The 17,420-nt window shown below is 31.8% G+C and overlaps 4 protein-coding genes and 1 long non-coding RNA gene across 5 annotated transcripts; all 5 read right to left on the bottom strand.

The window, feature by feature from the left end:
* Nucleotides 1-4,747: 4,747 nt before the first annotated feature.
* LOC125371051 (stigma-specific STIG1-like protein 1) lies at nt 4,748-5,370 on the bottom strand. The gene has a single exon (XM_048378867.1). It carries the CDS (start codon nt 5,301-5,303, stop codon nt 4,833-4,835), a length of 471 nt encoding a protein of 156 aa, XP_048234824.1. The 5' UTR covers nt 5,304-5,370; the 3' UTR covers nt 4,748-4,832.
* Nucleotides 5,371-6,381: 1,011 nt separating this feature from the next.
* Nucleotides 6,382-7,784, bottom strand: LOC8264885 (stigma-specific STIG1-like protein 1). The gene has a single exon (XM_002529402.3). The coding sequence runs from the start codon at nt 7,699-7,701 to the stop codon at nt 7,240-7,242; it is 462 nt and encodes a 153-aa protein (XP_002529448.1). The 5' UTR covers nt 7,702-7,784; the 3' UTR covers nt 6,382-7,239.
* A 1,474-nt stretch (nt 7,785-9,258) lies between these two features.
* LOC8264886 (stigma-specific STIG1-like protein 1) lies at nt 9,259-10,168 on the bottom strand. The gene has a single exon (XM_002529403.3). The coding sequence runs from the start codon at nt 9,893-9,895 to the stop codon at nt 9,410-9,412; it is 486 nt and encodes a 161-aa protein (XP_002529449.1). The 5' UTR covers nt 9,896-10,168; the 3' UTR covers nt 9,259-9,409.
* A 1,411-nt stretch (nt 10,169-11,579) lies between these two features.
* On the bottom strand, nt 11,580-12,998 carry LOC8264887 (stigma-specific STIG1-like protein 1). The gene has a single exon (XM_002529404.3). It carries the CDS (start codon nt 12,216-12,218, stop codon nt 11,748-11,750), a length of 471 nt encoding a protein of 156 aa, XP_002529450.1. The 5' UTR covers nt 12,219-12,998; the 3' UTR covers nt 11,580-11,747.
* Nucleotides 12,999-15,431: 2,433 nt separating this feature from the next.
* Nucleotides 15,432-16,116, bottom strand: LOC125371141. Its single transcript, XR_007217425.1, has 2 exons — nt 16,064-16,116; nt 15,432-15,939 (listed from the first exon to the last, which is right to left on the bottom strand). It is a non-coding gene; the product is annotated as an uncharacterized LOC125371141 (long non-coding RNA).
* Between the last annotated feature and the right edge of the window lie 1,304 nt (nt 16,117-17,420).

The raw sequence follows: 17,420 nt of genomic DNA, 5'->3' as shown, positions 1-17,420 counted from the left end.
CCCGATGCCACGCTTCATTCAGCCGGAACTGAGCCACCAAACCTTTGGTAGGACTGAGGCAGTTCACTTCTGCACAAACCTTAGAAAAGCGTCCCCCGGTAGTGAGACATTATATCTATTTTCATCGGAGTACCCATGCATGAGGCAAAGTTGTTGAGAACATCGTCATTCTAAGGCACATGATTCTATTCGGGCAACCAGATCCAAGTAAAATCGAGAGTGGGAAAAATACCATAAAACTTTGTCAAAAGAAAAGAAGAGCAACCCAATCTAAAATAAAACTCAAACAAAAATCTTCTAATTTTACATTTAGGTTGCAATATGATTGAGAAATAAAGTAAATATATAAACTAATGAATAAATTAAATAAAATGACTTGTATGGTTTTAGAACAAAAAAATAACTACACAAGCTTATTTATTGAACAACATGTCTTCTAAATCTATCAAATTTGAAACAATTAAGAATCAAACAAAATTGAAACATTGATCTTGGGGGAAGGGAGAGGTGTCGGCTCTGTATTTTTATGTCTTCTAGTTAGGTTAAATTAGATTGTCCTTTTTATAGTTTGGAGGCTGCTCCTTTAATCTGTGGGTTCGCTTTTACCTTATGGGAGGTTGTTCTTCTACCTTTTTCTCTCAAAGATATGTTTCCTACTGTGTTTGGTTAGCTTGAAGAAAATGTAATGGCTATACTTTGCTGGAGCTTAGCTTTGGTGTTTGAGACAGTTAATGGGTGTTCAAGCATCTTGAAAGATAGGCTGCTCCGAGACTTTCCTCTGCCCTTAGTTACTGTTGGAATTTGAGTCAGGCGGTCTACCACGGATTGATTCAAGCTCATTTAATTTATATTAATTATAATTAATTTTTTTAATATAATTATAATTATTGTTAATTATTTATGTTTGTAACTGCTAAGGAAGTTATCAACACAAAACAAATATAAAAAGTTAACTTAAAGAAAAGAACTTTCATTATTATAAAAGCACATTGATATATGAAACAAAAAATTCTCTTTGAATTCTTACAACCTTAAGAACTTTAGTATTTGGGTTGTGAACATTAAATAGAACTCCTTAGTGAATTGTGTGTTGTGATCTAGTGCAAACCGACATATTTATGAAGTCATCAAGAGGTAAGTGTTTTTCTCTTTTAATTCCGTACAACTACAGTTACAAAGACAGCTGATCCCAATATTTAATGGCTACTAAATGGCTGATTTGAGCACTAATTTTTGGAGCTTGGTGGTCTTTGATTTCTGGACGTGAACATTTGTTTTGGCAAGCTTAGTTGGATCATTATATGCTAGTGAAAACAAGAAAAAAAAATTGATAGATTTGAATCAAAATGATATTGCAATATCGGCTTAGTGAAGCTTCCACATGGCTGAGTTGTTAAGATTGGGACAAGAGGAACATAAATAATCTCAGTATCACCAATATCCTCTACATGCTCAATCCAACTTGCCTTGCAATCATATCTCCACCTAGGCTGAGAGGCCCCCCCACCCAACTCCCTCATGGGAATCCAAACCTCAAGCTTTAGTCATTTTTGGCCGAGATATGTAGAAACTAAAAAGTCTCAACGTGAAGTACTTTTTATATAGTCATTGTAGGATTGTATCGATGGAGAGACATGAGACCGACCTGCCTCAATATGGAATTTTATAAGCAAAAGTCTAATGAGGATGAGAATGACATTCTCCACAAGGTCTCCCATTCAAGGATGGGTTTACTCGTTTGCCATTGCAGGCAGTATATATCTGATTGTACTTGCATTTCTTCCCACAATAACCACAGTTAATGCAATCTTTTATAACACATTCACACACTTCTTCCTGCAACAATGAGGCCCCAGACTTCCCTTAGCAGGACAAATCTTGGGAAGCTTATTACAAGTTAATCTTCGCATTTTTTTTTTAAATTCTTTTGATAAAGAAAGGAACCAACTCCAATTTGAGAATATCAGATTCTTGATCTTGATTTTACTTCATATTTGTCACTAACATTTTCTTCTCCAAAGTGGTAGTGAAGTAATGTTGATCATGATAAGAATCAAGAAACTGTTTTGGAGAAGATTTTAATTTTGAGTGTGCTTGCACATGTAAAATTAGTGGAGTGGCCTACATCCAACTGCTGTTTAAAGAAAGAAAAGGTTGTTGGCCTATGTTTCAAATAAAAAAAAAAAGAACAAGATTTATTGTAGGAAAACATAAGGAACACATTTCCTAATAAAAATTCAATAAAAAACCAAAGTGGAAAAGGCAAGAAAAGGGTTAATATAAAAATATAGGATATGTTGGAAAAGTGCTGAAAAGGTTGATATTTATAAACTAAACTATATCTATGTGTTATGGTGTTAGTGGAAAATGATGGAACTATTTGAGTGCTAGTAATTGAAAATGGACCCATAGCCCATGTGTTAATTAACTTAAGAACATATGTTTATTTATGTGAATTATGAAATATTATAATTTAATCTATGATTCGATATCACAGCACGTGTTGAAATAAATGACTAAGCTCAAAGTAGGACTCGACCTCAATAGGGTTTTTTTTTTTTTTTTTTTAAATAATAATTTTGTTTTTCAAAATTAATTTTTAATTGGTAAGACGTTATTTGATTATATATTATTAATAGATATAGAGACTTTTGTGGCGGGCCTTCTAAAGGCGTTTTTATTTGAACGTTATCCATTAAATGGTTTTATTTAACTCTTTACTTCAAGGAAAATCATACATTAGATCTTGCAATTTGAGAGGTGTTTGATGACTAGAGTTCCTCTTAGAGAAGAAGAAGTATTTCATTTTGTGTTTGTTCTCAGAATTAATATTAATATTAGTATTTGTAATTATTAATTATAACAATCATTTCTTTTATTTATATTTTTTGTTCATAGAAAGTGCAATGGGCTGTAAAATTCGCAATAGTGATACTAAAAAAATTCATATAATATAGAAAAAAAGAATTTAAACTCAAGACTTCTCACTCGAAAGAATAAATATTTTTACTATATAAATTAAGCTTCAAATGTTAATTATCATCATTAAATAATAAAAAATGTATTTGCAAATTATTCCATTCAATGATTATGTTAATATTTTTTATCAGTCCAAATTATGTATAGATATTTAAGGGTATTTTAGAGCTTTAATGATATATTTCTATATATAAAATAGTGAAAATATGTATTTTTACCTCACTTAAGCTTAATTGTTTATTTTCAATAATATTAGCAAAAATAGGAAACTATTGAGCTAAAAGAAGATAAATGGGACATGTTCATATCAAGGCCTAAGATTAAGATGCATAGACTGCTAATTACAAGCCCCAAGGGACATTTTAGTTATTTTGTATAATTATTAGGGTTTATATTAAGAGTTATTTATGGGATAATATTTGGTAGAGATAAAGATACTTAAAGTCTTATCTATTAGATAGACTTATATTAATATACTTTATCTCTAGAGAGATTTATTTAGAGTATGACTCTTCTGTATATAAATATCTGCAAAACCTAATTCTAAAAAAAGGAGGGGAGTTTTCTCCTATTTGCTCTCTACACCTGCCACCATTATTCTCTTCATAATTCTCTACAGTTCTTCATAAACATTTAGTTTTAATTTTCATTACTCTTTTTAGGATCTAAGGAACTTTTCAAGAAGTGGAGACTGATGACCAATCTTCTTCCTATTTGAAGAAATTCTTAATCCAGAGAGAGTTTTTACTTTTTTATGTCTTTCTATTTAATACCATGATCATTGGGTTAAATATGTTGGGCTAATTTTCATAAGTGTTTAATTTAGCTTTTTTACTTTTGTATGAATCTTGTTATTTATTTATTTAATGATTTTTTTACTTTCATATCTTTATTAGTTTCAGTTATTATTGTTAGTTAACCATTATATTAATTTAGCAATAATAATTGTTATGAACGTATTTAGGTTAAAAGTATTAGAAACATCATCTTTACTTTAATCTATATTGATATAAGAAACCCAGGTTGCATCATTAGCTTGAGTGATCTAGGAAAAAAAACACATCACTATCTCATGCATTAAATCTAGCCTTAAAGTAAAACAAGGAGATTACTAAGTAAATGACTAGATTAAATACTATTTTTAACATATAGTTTTAGATCATAAGAATTTGCATTTTCATTGCATATTTATTTATTGTTTAGTTACTTTATTTTATAAATATTATCCTTTCAAACATATTGATTTAGAGTGTTTAGATTTACTTTTATTGTTTTATGTTGATAATTAATCTTTATAATAAGTGGCCTCATAGTTCTTTGAAAAATCGATCTCGTGGTGAACTTACCCTTACTATAGGAACGGTTCATGCACTTGCGAATATTAAAAAAGACACATCAATTTTTAATAAAATAATAAACTTATTCTCAGTAATAAGTATTGAGAGCTATTTAGTTTTTTAATATCTTAATCGAGTAATAAGTTGAAGATCTTTTTAAGAAAAAGAAAGCATTTTTAGCAACATGAGTCTTCAATGAGGATTAATTCTAGGAATATAACAAAAACAATAGAAGTAAAAGATGAGACAAAACCTAGATATCCTTGATATGAAGACCTAAAGAATTTCTATCCACCACATTACTGTTATTTAGTGTTTTAATATAGTGATACGTTGATATCACTTTAAAAGTAGACATAAGGGTTTCTTCAAACAAAAGGAGAGTTTTTGATTCACTTTCCAAACAAAAAAAGTGCTGATTTTTTTTTTAATTACTATAGATGTTAACTACTAATTTCTTCAGCTATTGTATCTCATTAATCAGAAGCTATAAGATCCTCAACATCAAATGATATTCTATGCATAATTGCAGAGTCCAAAAGCACAAAATTCTCCATTGTTGCACCTACGGTTGCAACCTCCACAATGCCTCTTGTCCAAGGTTGGGTTGATACATTTGCCATTACAACAAGTTTGATTGTATTTGCACTTCTTTCCACAGGCTCCACAGCTAAGCCGGTCAGTTAAGACATTTACACAACTGTTGTTGCAGCAATAAGGCCCTGGACTTCCCTTGACATTACAAATCCAAGGAAACTTGTTACATGTTACACAATTGTCTTTTAATTTCCTTTGAGCAAGCAAGCGGCCAAATCTATGTTTAGAACTAAATTCGTTTGCTTCATCATAAGATTGTTCAGACAAGTCGTAATGGATGTCTTCTTGTTCTTGATCATGTCCTTGTTCTTGTCCAAGTGGTGATGCAACAACAGTAAAGACTAGAGCCAGTACAAGAACAAGAATCAAGAAAACCCTGAGTAGCTTCATATTTGTGGTTATATGTAGGAGAAGGAGTAGAGTTGGGGCTTGGTTCTGGAATATGAAAATGAGTGAAAGAAGGGAAGAACTGAGTTTGTTGATGGGAAGAGATGCAATGTGAGTGAAGTTTTTATAGAGAATTTTGGAGGGCAAATTGAGCATGTGCTCTTTAACTGGGATTATAAAATGAAAAAACAAAATGTGGCAAAGATATTAATCTTTATTTAGAAGTCTAAGCGTAATTATTCATGAATAAAATAGGGAACAAGTTGATAGCAAATGCTTATTCCCCAACATTAATTCTTAGTCTAACATAGACATTGGCAGCTCTTTTTGAGACCACTACATATGCAATTAAACAAGTTCATAATATTATAAGAAAGAAAGAAAAACATCTCAGAATATTTCTGGGAAAAACATTAGACTATGAATACAAGTTAAGAGGGGTTTTTTTCATCAATTTATTCATTTTTGAATAAATTGGTTTTTCCCCTTATTTTTATAACAAAATTATTTTTGCCTATAATAAAAATACGAGTTAAACTCTGTGCCTCTCCCCCTCTTTTGAATCTTAATTAACAAATCTATCTTTCTATGGGCTGTCTTTGATTTAGGATTAAAGTGTCAATTTGCCTTCTAAATTTGAAATCAATGGACAATTAGCTTATATTTTAATTTTCTGGTCAAATTATTGAATAAATTAACTAGAAAATTAAAATACGAGCTAATTACCTCTTAGCTCTAAGTGCAATAAGTCCAAAAGGTAAATTAGCATTAATATAATACTAGAGTCGTCTCTAGGACTATTAAACTTAAATTTCAATTATAACTCAATTAACCAGTTAATTACATTGTAATTTTTGAATGAAAGATATAGGGTTCACAGGAAATCGAAAAGTATATATAAAGAATTAAAATATCTTCCTATGATGATGACAATAGAAATTTGATGGAACTAATTCAATTCTGATCTAAACACTAGACACTGCTGAAGCTGCCTCAATTACATAAAGTGCTAAATATTTAGTAATGAATATAGGTTTTTTCTTAATAGGCAAGTTGTTGCTTTTTTTCAAAAAAGAAAAAAGAAAAAGAATGTGGATAAGCCAAGCACTCAGTAGTATGAGGGTAAGCTTGCAAGAGAGGAGTCAACTAACCAAGACCAAAATTCCCTATATTTTTCAACAATAAGATGGGATCCTCATAGCAAGTGGAAAAATACCCCCAGACCATACAAAAAACAAGGTCAACACATCTTGAAACAAGACATTAGCCCAAAAGAGAATACAAGAACTTGCCCCCATAGGCATAAGACCCTTCTAGAGCAAACTACTAAATTGGCAAAGTCAGAAGGCCAATAAATCATATCATTTAACCAAGCTGACATTTAAGCCAACACACTCCTGCAGTACCAAACAAACCAGCAGCTTGTGTTAATCCTATCCAATTCCTAGTAGACTATCAAAACCATATATAACAAGTCTCAGAAAGTAAGTGGTGAGCAAAATACTGAGAAAACCAAACAAGGAACTGAAATAAAACCGACTCTTTCATATGTTTATTAACAAATCAGTTTAGTTCGGTTAATTTTTTAGGAATCTGAAATTTTCAGCTAAATAAAAAAATAACCAATTATTTTTATTAGTAAAAAATATTAATCTAAATTTATATTTTATTCGATTTAATTTAGTTTATTAGTATCTTATTTGATTCGGTTTTAAATTAAACCAATCAAATACTTGTTTTTTTCTTTTTTTTTGTGAATCGATTAAGATTATTAGATTTTGACTTGCTAAAAAAAATGAGCTTATAAATCATACATTATCCCCATGGATTAACATCATAAACTATGAAATGGCTTAATTATTAATTTTTTTTGTCAACTACAAACGAATTTGTATCTCTCATCGATAAAAAAATTTGAACCTTCAGCAGCATTTGTATTCTATGCATAATTGCAAAGTCCAAAAGCACAAAATTCTCCACTGTTGCACCTATTGTTGCAACCTCCACAGTGCCTCCTATTGAAGAATGGGTTGATACATTTGCCATTACAACACATTTGATTATATTTACACTTCTTTCCACAGGCTCCACAGTTAAGGCGATCAGTCAAGACATTCACACACTTCTTCTTGCAACAATAAGGCCCTGGACTTCCTTTGGCATGACAAATCCTAGGGAACTTATTGCATCTCACGCGACGAGCTTTTCTTAATTTCTTCTGAGCAAGAATGCGGCCAAATCTATGTTCAGAGCTGAATTCGTTTGCTTCATCGTAAGACTGTTCAGACAAGTCATAATCCGTATCTTCTTGTTCTTGGTCTTGTTCTGTTGGTAATGCAGCAACAGTGAAGATTAGAGCCATTACAAGAACAAGTACCAGGAGAATCCTAAGTAACTTCATTTTTGTGGTTATGATGAGTGGAAGAAAGGACAGAGTTGGATCTTAGTTCTAGAGTTTAAGTGGGTAAAAGAAAGGAAGAGCTGGTTAGGTTATGGATGGAGAAAAGAGGCCATGCAAGTGAAGTCTTTATAGAGAATTCCGGAGGGCAAATGGAGAATGCATGTGATCTTCCACTTAGTTCATTAGTCAATTTTCAACATCTGATGATCAACAATAAAGGAAAACAAAAAGTAGCAGAGATTTTATTCCTTAGTTTAAAAGGTCTACGCGTTCTCATTCTGAATGTATAAAATAGTGAACGATATAGAATGGGCGAAGACTTAAGAAATTATACAGAAAATGCATGTGGCTAACACTTTTTAAAAGTTGACAGTGTAAAATGCTTTTTGGCCAACATCCTTTAGTCTAACATAGGTGTTGGCAGTTTCCCTCTTTGAGACCACAACATATGTAATTAAATAAGGTCGTAGTAACCAATGTCATGTTGGTGTAGCTGTATGTTGGCTAGACTTTACAGTGTTCAATAATTAAAGTTCACTAGTTTGAATTCTTAAACTCGCATTTATTAGTAAGATCTTACTATTTATAGTGCTTGTTCTGGATATTCTGAAATTGTAATTTAGGGTCAAATAAATTTTATTTTAATTATTTTAATAAATAGACTCATAATTTATATTTAAAAATTAAATAGATCCAAATTTTTTACTAGGACTAATGAAATTGATGGAACCGGTATTAATAATGGTTTGAAAAAACTTGACAGTGATAATGAAATAGATGCAATAATTATTAATTTTAATTTTCTCAGTAAAACATAAAAAGAATTTAATATATAAAGTTTTTAAAAGATTTAAATTTTAAATTTTATTATGAATATTAAAAATTAATATTTTTTTAAATTTTATTTTATTTAACTTATTTAGATAAAGAGTATGATAGATATGTTCGTAATCTTTCAAGATTTAGAACTATTTGGCTCTTAAATAGAAATTATTGACCTATTTATTAAAATAGTTAAAATTAGACTTATTTATTCTTGTTCATACGAGTATTTGACCCTTTACCCAAATTAAAGAAAAAGACATTAGATATCATAGAATATGATGAAATGCCTTGGCTCAAATTTAGTTGGACTTGAGCTTAATAGTTTAATCAAATTAATTTTGAATGAATCAAGAGGGTTAGTGTAGATAGAAATGGAGGTGCTTCCTTTCTTTGTCAATTAGAATTAGATTCTCCTAGGAGCTCTTCAAGAATTTACTCTTGAATGCAACGGAACCATTTAGAGAGTGCATCCTTAAGATCGCATCAGAAGAAAATAGTCAGATACTAACGTCTTTAGATACCCTTACTGTATAACTTAAAGAAAACAATTATTGACTTCTAATGAAGCATTTCATGATTCAGAATTAACCAGTCAAATTAGTCCATATTGTTTCTATGTTAAGAACCCAAACTCTTAATGAAACAGAAGGACTTGATATCAAAATTATTGATTGTTCCATGGTTGCATCAGAAAGTACAGCATAGTTATTTATAGGTTCCCAGAAGAAAGGATACTGAAAACACTTGAATACTATTAATTATATACTTTCAATAAAGAATACAATTGGTTAACAGTACAAAGTATGAATCTACGTATTTTCTTCAACTACAAAAGAATTTGAATTTCATCAATAAAAAATTAAGGGCCTTCAGCATCCGTATTCTATGCATAATTGCAAAGTCCAAAAGCACAAAACCCTCCGTTGTTGCACCTGTTGTTGCAACCTCCACAATGCCTTTTATTGAAGGATGGATTAACACATTTGCCATTGCAACAAATCTGATTGTATTTGCATTTCTTTCCACAAGCTCCACAGTTAAGGCGATCTGTTAAGACGTTTACGCACTTCTTACTGCAACAATAAGGCCCTGGACTTCCCTTGGCATGGCAAATTCGAGGGAATTTGTTACATCTTACACGACGAGTTTTTCTTAATTTCTTTTGAGCGAGCAAACGGCGGAATCCATATTCAGAACTGAATTCGGTTGCTTCATCAAATGATTGTTCAGTCAAGTCATAATCGATATCTTCTGGTTCTTGTTCTTGATCTGATTCTTGTTCTTGTTCTTGTTCCAATGGTAATGCAGCAACTGAAAGGACTAGAGCCATTACAACAAGAAGAATCAAGAAAATCTTCAGTAACTTCATTTTGTCGTGTTTCTGGGTCCAAGAAAGGAGAGATCAGTTTGGTGTTGGTTCCGGAATGGAAATGAGTAAAAGAAAGGAAGAGATAATTAAGGTTGTGGATGGAGAAGAAGTGCAGAGTAAGTGAAGTATTTATAGAGAATTTAGGAGGGCGAACTGAGCATGTGCTCTTCCACTTAGTTCAGTAGTCAATGTTCAACGGCCGATTACTAATAATAAAAAACAGGGAAAAAGAAAAAGGTGGGCAAGAAAAGGTTGATGAAAAAGATAAAGAAATTTGAAAATAAAGCATATGTCAAAATAGACTTATTAAATTTAAGCTAAGAATTTGATAGTGCAAATTAAATGCTTCTTCCTGTACGCGTGCCTTTTCCCAACATAGACAATCGCATTGGCAGCTGTTTCCCTCTCTCAGACCACTACGCGAATGTTTTCTTGAAATACCCCACTAATATCTATTTTAATAATAAATAATATTTTTATAAAATTCTCTAAACTCTAAATATTAAAAAATAATTTAATAAATATATTATATATTATATTAAATAGATAAAAATTAAAATAAATATTTATAAATTGTATACAGTTTTCATAGGAAATATAAACCCATCAGTCTAGCATTAAATTAAGTATAACTACACTAGTATATTAGATTTACTAATTAATTATGTGTTTATTTATAATTTTTTATCCCTATGTTTTATTGAGTTAATTTAGAGGGGATATGACTCGTATTAATGATAAAATATTATCTCAATTATTTTAATGTAATTATATATCTAAAATATTATAATTAAATTAGAATATAGTATTTTCGGCTCACAATTCGTGCAATTTATTACTATTGAAATGTTTGCTATTTTCTTGACAGTAATATGATTAATATATATTAACAAGAAAAAAAATGTATGTAAATCATATTTTAATATAGACCACGTGTATATAAGACTGGCTTAATAGGACCAACTTTCAAAATTTACGCCTATCTAACATTTCAAAAGAACATTTCTGATAGAATTTGGCCCCATAATTAATCATGGGTGCCTCCTCACCTTTAGCTCCCAGGCTAGATTTTGTTCATTACTTGTTTTAAGAGTTTATAAAACCAAAAGAGGAGTTGTTAGTTCATATGTTTCTCTCTTTGAAACCCTAATCACGTCGCAGAATTAGATAAAGATGAGAAGAGATTCTTTTAAAGACACAAAGTAAATTATTGCATCAAATAAGAGTTCTTCGAAGCTATTTCCTCAAGTTATCATACTAGAATGGAATGATCCGTCCTTTTTGAAATTTGAACTAATTTAATCAATGAATATCCATATTTAAGAAAAGAATTATTAGAAGAGACACTCTTGATATCAATAATTAAGAAAAAGAAGAAAGCTTTTAATTGAAGAAGAATGATAGTTACAAAGAAAAATGAAAAATAATTAGTATTCACAGGCTCCAGAGCTAAGACGGTCTGTTAAGACATTTGCCCACTTCTTATTGCAATAATAAAGTTTCCCTTGGCATGGCAAATCCTAGAGAATGTGTTGCTTCTTACACAACGAATTCTTTTTAGTTGTTTTTCAAGTAAGCAAATAACGGAATCCGTATTTAGAATGAAAGGATGATGATTATAAGAAAATAATTAATATAGATAATTTGACTTCATTTAAATTAAAAGAAAAGGAATGATAATTATAAGAAAAATGAAACAAAGGGAAATTAATATGTACTAATGTCCATAAATGGAGAAAGGAACAATAGAAAAAAGGAGCTTTTAGGAAAGGATAAATGTTATTCGCAAAACTATCTTGAGACAGAGGCAAAACTTGTTTTGTATCGTATGGGTGATCAGAAAGTAAATACCCTATGCATAATTGCAAAGGCCAAAAGCACAAAACTCTCCGTTGTTGCACCTATGGTTGCAGCCTCCACAATGCCTTCTGTTGAAGGATGGATTCACACATTTTCCATTACAACAAATCTGATTGTATTTGCACTTCTTTCCACAGGCTCCACAGTTGAAGCGATCCGTTAGAACATCCACACACTTCTTCTTGCAACAGTAAGGCCCTGGACTTCCCTTGGCATAGCAAATCCTAGGGAACTTGTCACATCTTGCACGACAAGCTTTTCTAAACTTGTTTCGAGCAGGAAAATGACGGGATCCATGTTCAGGATCGAACTGGGTTGTTTCATTAAGCGATCGTTTGGTCAAGTCATAATCGATATCTTCTCGTTCTCGATCTTGTTCTTGTTCGAGCGGTAATGCAGTACTAATGGGAAGGAGTAGAGCCATTGCAAGAACAAGAATCAAGAAAAACTTTAGCAACTTCATATTCTTGTGTTTGTGTGTCGGGAATGGAAATGAGTAAAGGAAAGAAAGAGACAATTAGGGTTGTGGATGGAGAAGAGTGGCAATATAAGTGAAGTATTTATAGAGAACTTTGGCGGGCAGCTTGAGCATGTGCTCTTCTTCCACTTCAACGACTTATTGGTAATGAAAGACTTCATTTTTCATGCTAGGGCTACGCGTAGTCAATTTTATGGATAAAGGAAAGATCAGGAAAGAATAGACCAGAGATATTGCAAGAAAAGGTAAGCTTTCTATGAGTTGATTAGTACCAAAAAAGGGGAGAGGTGTTGACAATTGCAAACTGCTTCCCTCTTTAAGCCCACTTGTCAAGTTGCACAATTAAGCAACTTGACTTTCTTTAATGATTATTCAGTAGAAATTACAAGTATTAAAACTGTAGCTTTTGATCCTGTTTTGCTTATGTTTTTCGGTATAATTCCATCTGTAAGTAAGATGTATTTCAGCTCAGGTTTTTTTTTTTTTTTTTTTTTTTTTACTTACAGTTGAAATTATTTTAGAAGTATTATTCAGTAATGATTTTGCTATTTTAATATAAAATTAATTCTACTATACAAAAAGCTGCACAATTAAGCAAAATAGTGGATAATAAATAAATAAATTCTTTATTCCTCTTATTCTAAAATTATTTTTCATTAGCGTGCTTAGCATGACTCGTTCATTATTATAAACTTCTTAAGAATCTCATAATATATGTATGTATTATTAACGAATAAGTTAAAAGTTAAAAATATTAATTATAGAATATAAAAATAATGAATCATGATATATTTGCTAGTTTTATTATAACATCACCAATGCATTCTTTATATATGTCAAATTTTTTATTTTAAAAAGTCTTATTATAAAATAAAACTCCAATGCACTCTTTATTTCTTAAATATAAAATAGAGGGTGAATTTGGTTCTTTGCATATGGAAAGTCAAACTTCATTCCATACTTTATATTTAATAAATACAGTAGAAATTTTTATGCATTTGACTTAATTGATATTTGCTATTTTTATTTTTCTATTGGTAAAAATTGAAAAGAAAATGAAAGATTAATTAAAATTATTAATTTAATAAAATATAAAGCAAAATATTTAATAAAATATAAAGAGTCTGTTGGACTTAAATAAAATATTTTACTCTTTATATATAAATATTCTTTAAAATACTCTTCATTATAGATATTATGTTCACCGTTGGATATATACTCTTAGCATTAGATTTTATGGCAGGAACTCAATCAAATCATAATTACTTTTATTTTATAAAAGTAATTAATTTTAAAAATATCCAAAAATTAAAATTAATAAAGAGTTATAAATACCAAAGTGAGAGTGGCAAGAAGGTAAGGCTCACACTCACAAAAACACTAGGTAGTTCATCAGGGTGTGTTGCTCGCTTGGAGAACGGGGAAGTGGAAGACTACAGGTCAAGGTACATATCCCAAGTGTTGTGCAGCTCATTAAGAGAGACAGAATTGCATGATTTGTAACAGTAGGAATGCCCTTTAGGGTGTGTTTGGAATTGTTGCTGGGTGTTTGAAAAATAAATTTGGAAATTTTTTAATTTAATACATTAATTTTATTTATTTATTTATAATTTTTTTTTCTCAAATATCCTTTTAAGAAAAACATTTATTTACATATTTTCTTAAAAAATAATTTTTAAAATTTAAAAAATCAATCAAAATAAATTTTGAAGGTGGAAAGGCGCTTTCTCAAATTTAATATCAAACTCACCCTTGCCGGCTCTATCTGGACACTTGTTTCAGTATCAGAATTGGCAAGTCTCTATCGGTCACTTTTATATCCTGAGGCCAACTTTGTAGCAAATTGGATGGCGATATAGTGTTTGACAACCTAGAAATTGTTTCTTGTTAGTTAATTAAGATGTTGAGCCTCCATTTGTAACCCAAAAAGAAAGAGTATATATGTAAATATTTTTTAATATAAATAGATCTATTTAATTTAGAGGGTGTCGGATAGGATCTTTATAAATAATAAAAAGATTTTTGAAAGAATTTTAATGCAACTCAAAATTCAAATTCGCTTTTAAATTATAGATATATATTTTTAAAGTAAGTACTTAACATGTTATTTCATTAATTGTAATTAATATTATACTCTTATTCCTTATTTGTAATATATAATTTCACTTTGGAGATTGTGGTGCTCATTCCAAAATTCCTTTTATTTCATATGAATTGTTTTTTCTTTTAAAATAAAAAAATTAATGATAAGTAATTTTTATATATATAATATTTTTTATTTTATTTTTATATTAAAATATATGTAATAAATTTTGTAATATCTATAAAAAGGTAAATTTATATAATTTAGTTAATTTCTTTTTATAATTAAATCTATTAAACGTTTTCTTAATTCAAGGGAGCTACTATCGAACACCAACATTTTATTGAAAAAGCTATAGAATCGATTACAAAAGATAGTAGTTTGTTTGAGAGTGTTAGATTAGAAGAAATCAAAGGAATAGAAGCAAGGAGACAAACTCAAAATCAACTTGGGGACTGACAACTTTGAGTGTTAGCTTGGTATTTTTAGGTAAAGGATTCATTAGAAGCATAAAACACTTGTATAAGCTTCAGTGATCCTTTTTATTCTCATATATGGTGAAGAATTGGTATCTCTAAGTGTCCAACCATGTTAATCTTGAGTGCATTTTTTATTTAATTTATTAATTATGCTTGTTGGTATTCTTTTCCAATAAATTAAGCTCGTTTTAGACTTATAAAATATAAAAATAAATTTTGTTTAAGTTTATTCAAATAATAAACGAGTGAATCAAACTAATAAAAGTTGGACTTTGCTCCATTCTCATGGCATCTCAAATAACATGCAGCAAGTATATACCCCATTGAAGGAATTCTAAAATGAAGTTCATTTACAAAATCAGAAACTATGGAAAAGAAGTGGCTTTATTGTGTAATATTTTATGGTTTTAATCTAAATCAAAGAGTGAAGGTAGAATATTAAATATATAATATATTGAAAAATCTGGCAGACGTACCATAACATTTTAATTAGGCCGATATTTTCATAGCAGCCCCATCATCTGATTTGCAAGAATATATTATTGAAAGAAAAATAAAATCAAACACTTTCAAAGAGAAGAAAAAAGAAATTATAATGCTAACTTAATGGGAAAATTAAAAATAAAAGAAGGGAACTGACAACAATGAATCAATATGCATTAGGGCTTCCCAAATTACAGCAAAACTTCAGTCATGTAAGCAAAAAAGGGAAACAGGAAAAGTAAAAACATATACAAAGCAATAAAAGTGCAAGACCAAGATGGACGAAAGAAGAAAGGAATATAAAGGAAATTAGAAGATGAACTAGCAATGGAAATGTTGCATCATGTCATGGAAGTGGTGATGGAGGGGATAGACCGGAAACAGAAGTAGCTCCCTCCCGTTGTGCAGCAGCAGTTGTTTTTCTAGTTTTAAATTTAATCCAAGTATACATCTCAAGAGCTGTAACAATGGCAGCAAAAGCAATAAGAATTCCACTGTAAGCCCACTTCCAAGTTATTATGTATGGCTTCAAAATGCCAATTCCATGGAACGTGTTTATTGGGATTACAGCAAGCAATGCATACCCCAGAAAATGGTGATACACATTGCAGTGCTTCCTATACTCATCAGTCTCCTCTGGTTTTAAGCGGAAGGCCAGCACCTACAAATATTAATAAAAACATCAAGTCTTAGTAGTTTTATTTGTCGTGCAATCAGAGGTACAGATCATTTATCTATATATAAGAGAGCGGATTACTTGTAATGCTGTAAATGCGAATACGAACATGGAATAAAGGCGGTGAGTTCTGAAGACATAGAATTTAGAAGCACTGCCAAGTGTCACGCCCCGCCTCGCAGCTAGCAAGGGAAGGCTGCATAACACGGCCCGTGTTGAACAACACTGCCCGTGTTGACCAACACGCCCACGGACACGCCCGTGTTGGTTAAATACAAATGCGAAGGACCTAGAAGCTTCGGGTAACACGACCACAGTAGGTAACACGGCCAATTACCTCAGACCGTGTTCCCAACACGGCCAGGAACACGGCCATGTTGGCGGACAGGGGGAAAAACGCTATAAATACCCCTTCCTTGTACCATTTGTGTGAGTGTGTGTGATATATGAAAGAAGAGAGCTTGTAGAGAGAGAAAGTGTGCTCATTGTAAGTAGCTTTAGTGTGAATTAATCAATACAAGTATGCACTTCCACAACTCTTGCGTCTCTTTGTGCCACTTTCGTGAATTTACTTCCGCTAGCGTATTTGCTATTATTCTGCCGGGTTTGGCAATCAAGGGTAGGCTGACTAGCTATCTTGAATTTCGGGGAAATCAAGCAAGCTAGGCCGCACGTGGGCAAAGTTTTGGAGATAAAACAAAACTCACGTGACAGTTGGTATCAGAGCAGGTTCGAGACAAAGCCAAGTTCGAGACAGAGCAGGTTAGTATCACGCCACAGTTGGAAGTATAGCGCGGATAAGTTCTTTGGGAGAATTCTTGCACGAGATAATGGCCAAGGTTGGTGAGCAATCTACTTCTACCGCTCCTCCTACTCCAAGGGAAGGAGGAAAGGATAGCGGAAAGGGCCGGAGGGATAAGTCCCGCGATGTGATTGGCGCGATGGAGGAAAGGCTAGTCAGGGTGGAGACTACCATGTCCGATTGGGGGGATAAAATCGAAGACATGGACCTACGCATCGAGAAGCTAGAGTCCAAGGGGGACGACGGAGAGCTTCGCGAGGAGATGCAAGGTGCCTTGAATGTTCTCGCCGACAATTTATCAAGGGACAATGAGGCTCTCAAGAAGTTGCTTGTCCAATGCCTAGAGAAGGTCGATAAGCTCGAGGTGGAGCTCAATTTGTGCAAGACCGCGTTGGCAAAGAGTGGGGGAGCGCAAGCAGTGACGGTCCACAAGGTCGATGCTCCTAAACCAAAAGCCTACGGTGGGGGCGAGGGAATGCGAGGGAGATCGACAACTTCCTGTGGAACTTGGAGGGATACTTTGAGGCAGTGGGCATCGTGGACGACACCACTAAGGTAAAGTCCGTATCTCTCTACTTGTGTGATATTGCTACCGTCTGGTGGAGACGGAGGTGCGAGGATGTGAAAAAGAGCCTCTGCACCATTAATACTTGGGAAGATTTTG

This window comes from Ricinus communis, chromosome 9 (assembly GCF_019578655.1).
Source record: "Ricinus communis isolate WT05 ecotype wild-type chromosome 9, ASM1957865v1, whole genome shotgun sequence".
Classification (NCBI taxonomy): Eukaryota; Viridiplantae; Streptophyta; class Magnoliopsida; order Malpighiales; family Euphorbiaceae; genus Ricinus; species Ricinus communis.
The sequence above is the reverse complement of the archived record's forward strand: the minus strand, read 5'-3'. Positions and strand labels throughout refer to the sequence as shown.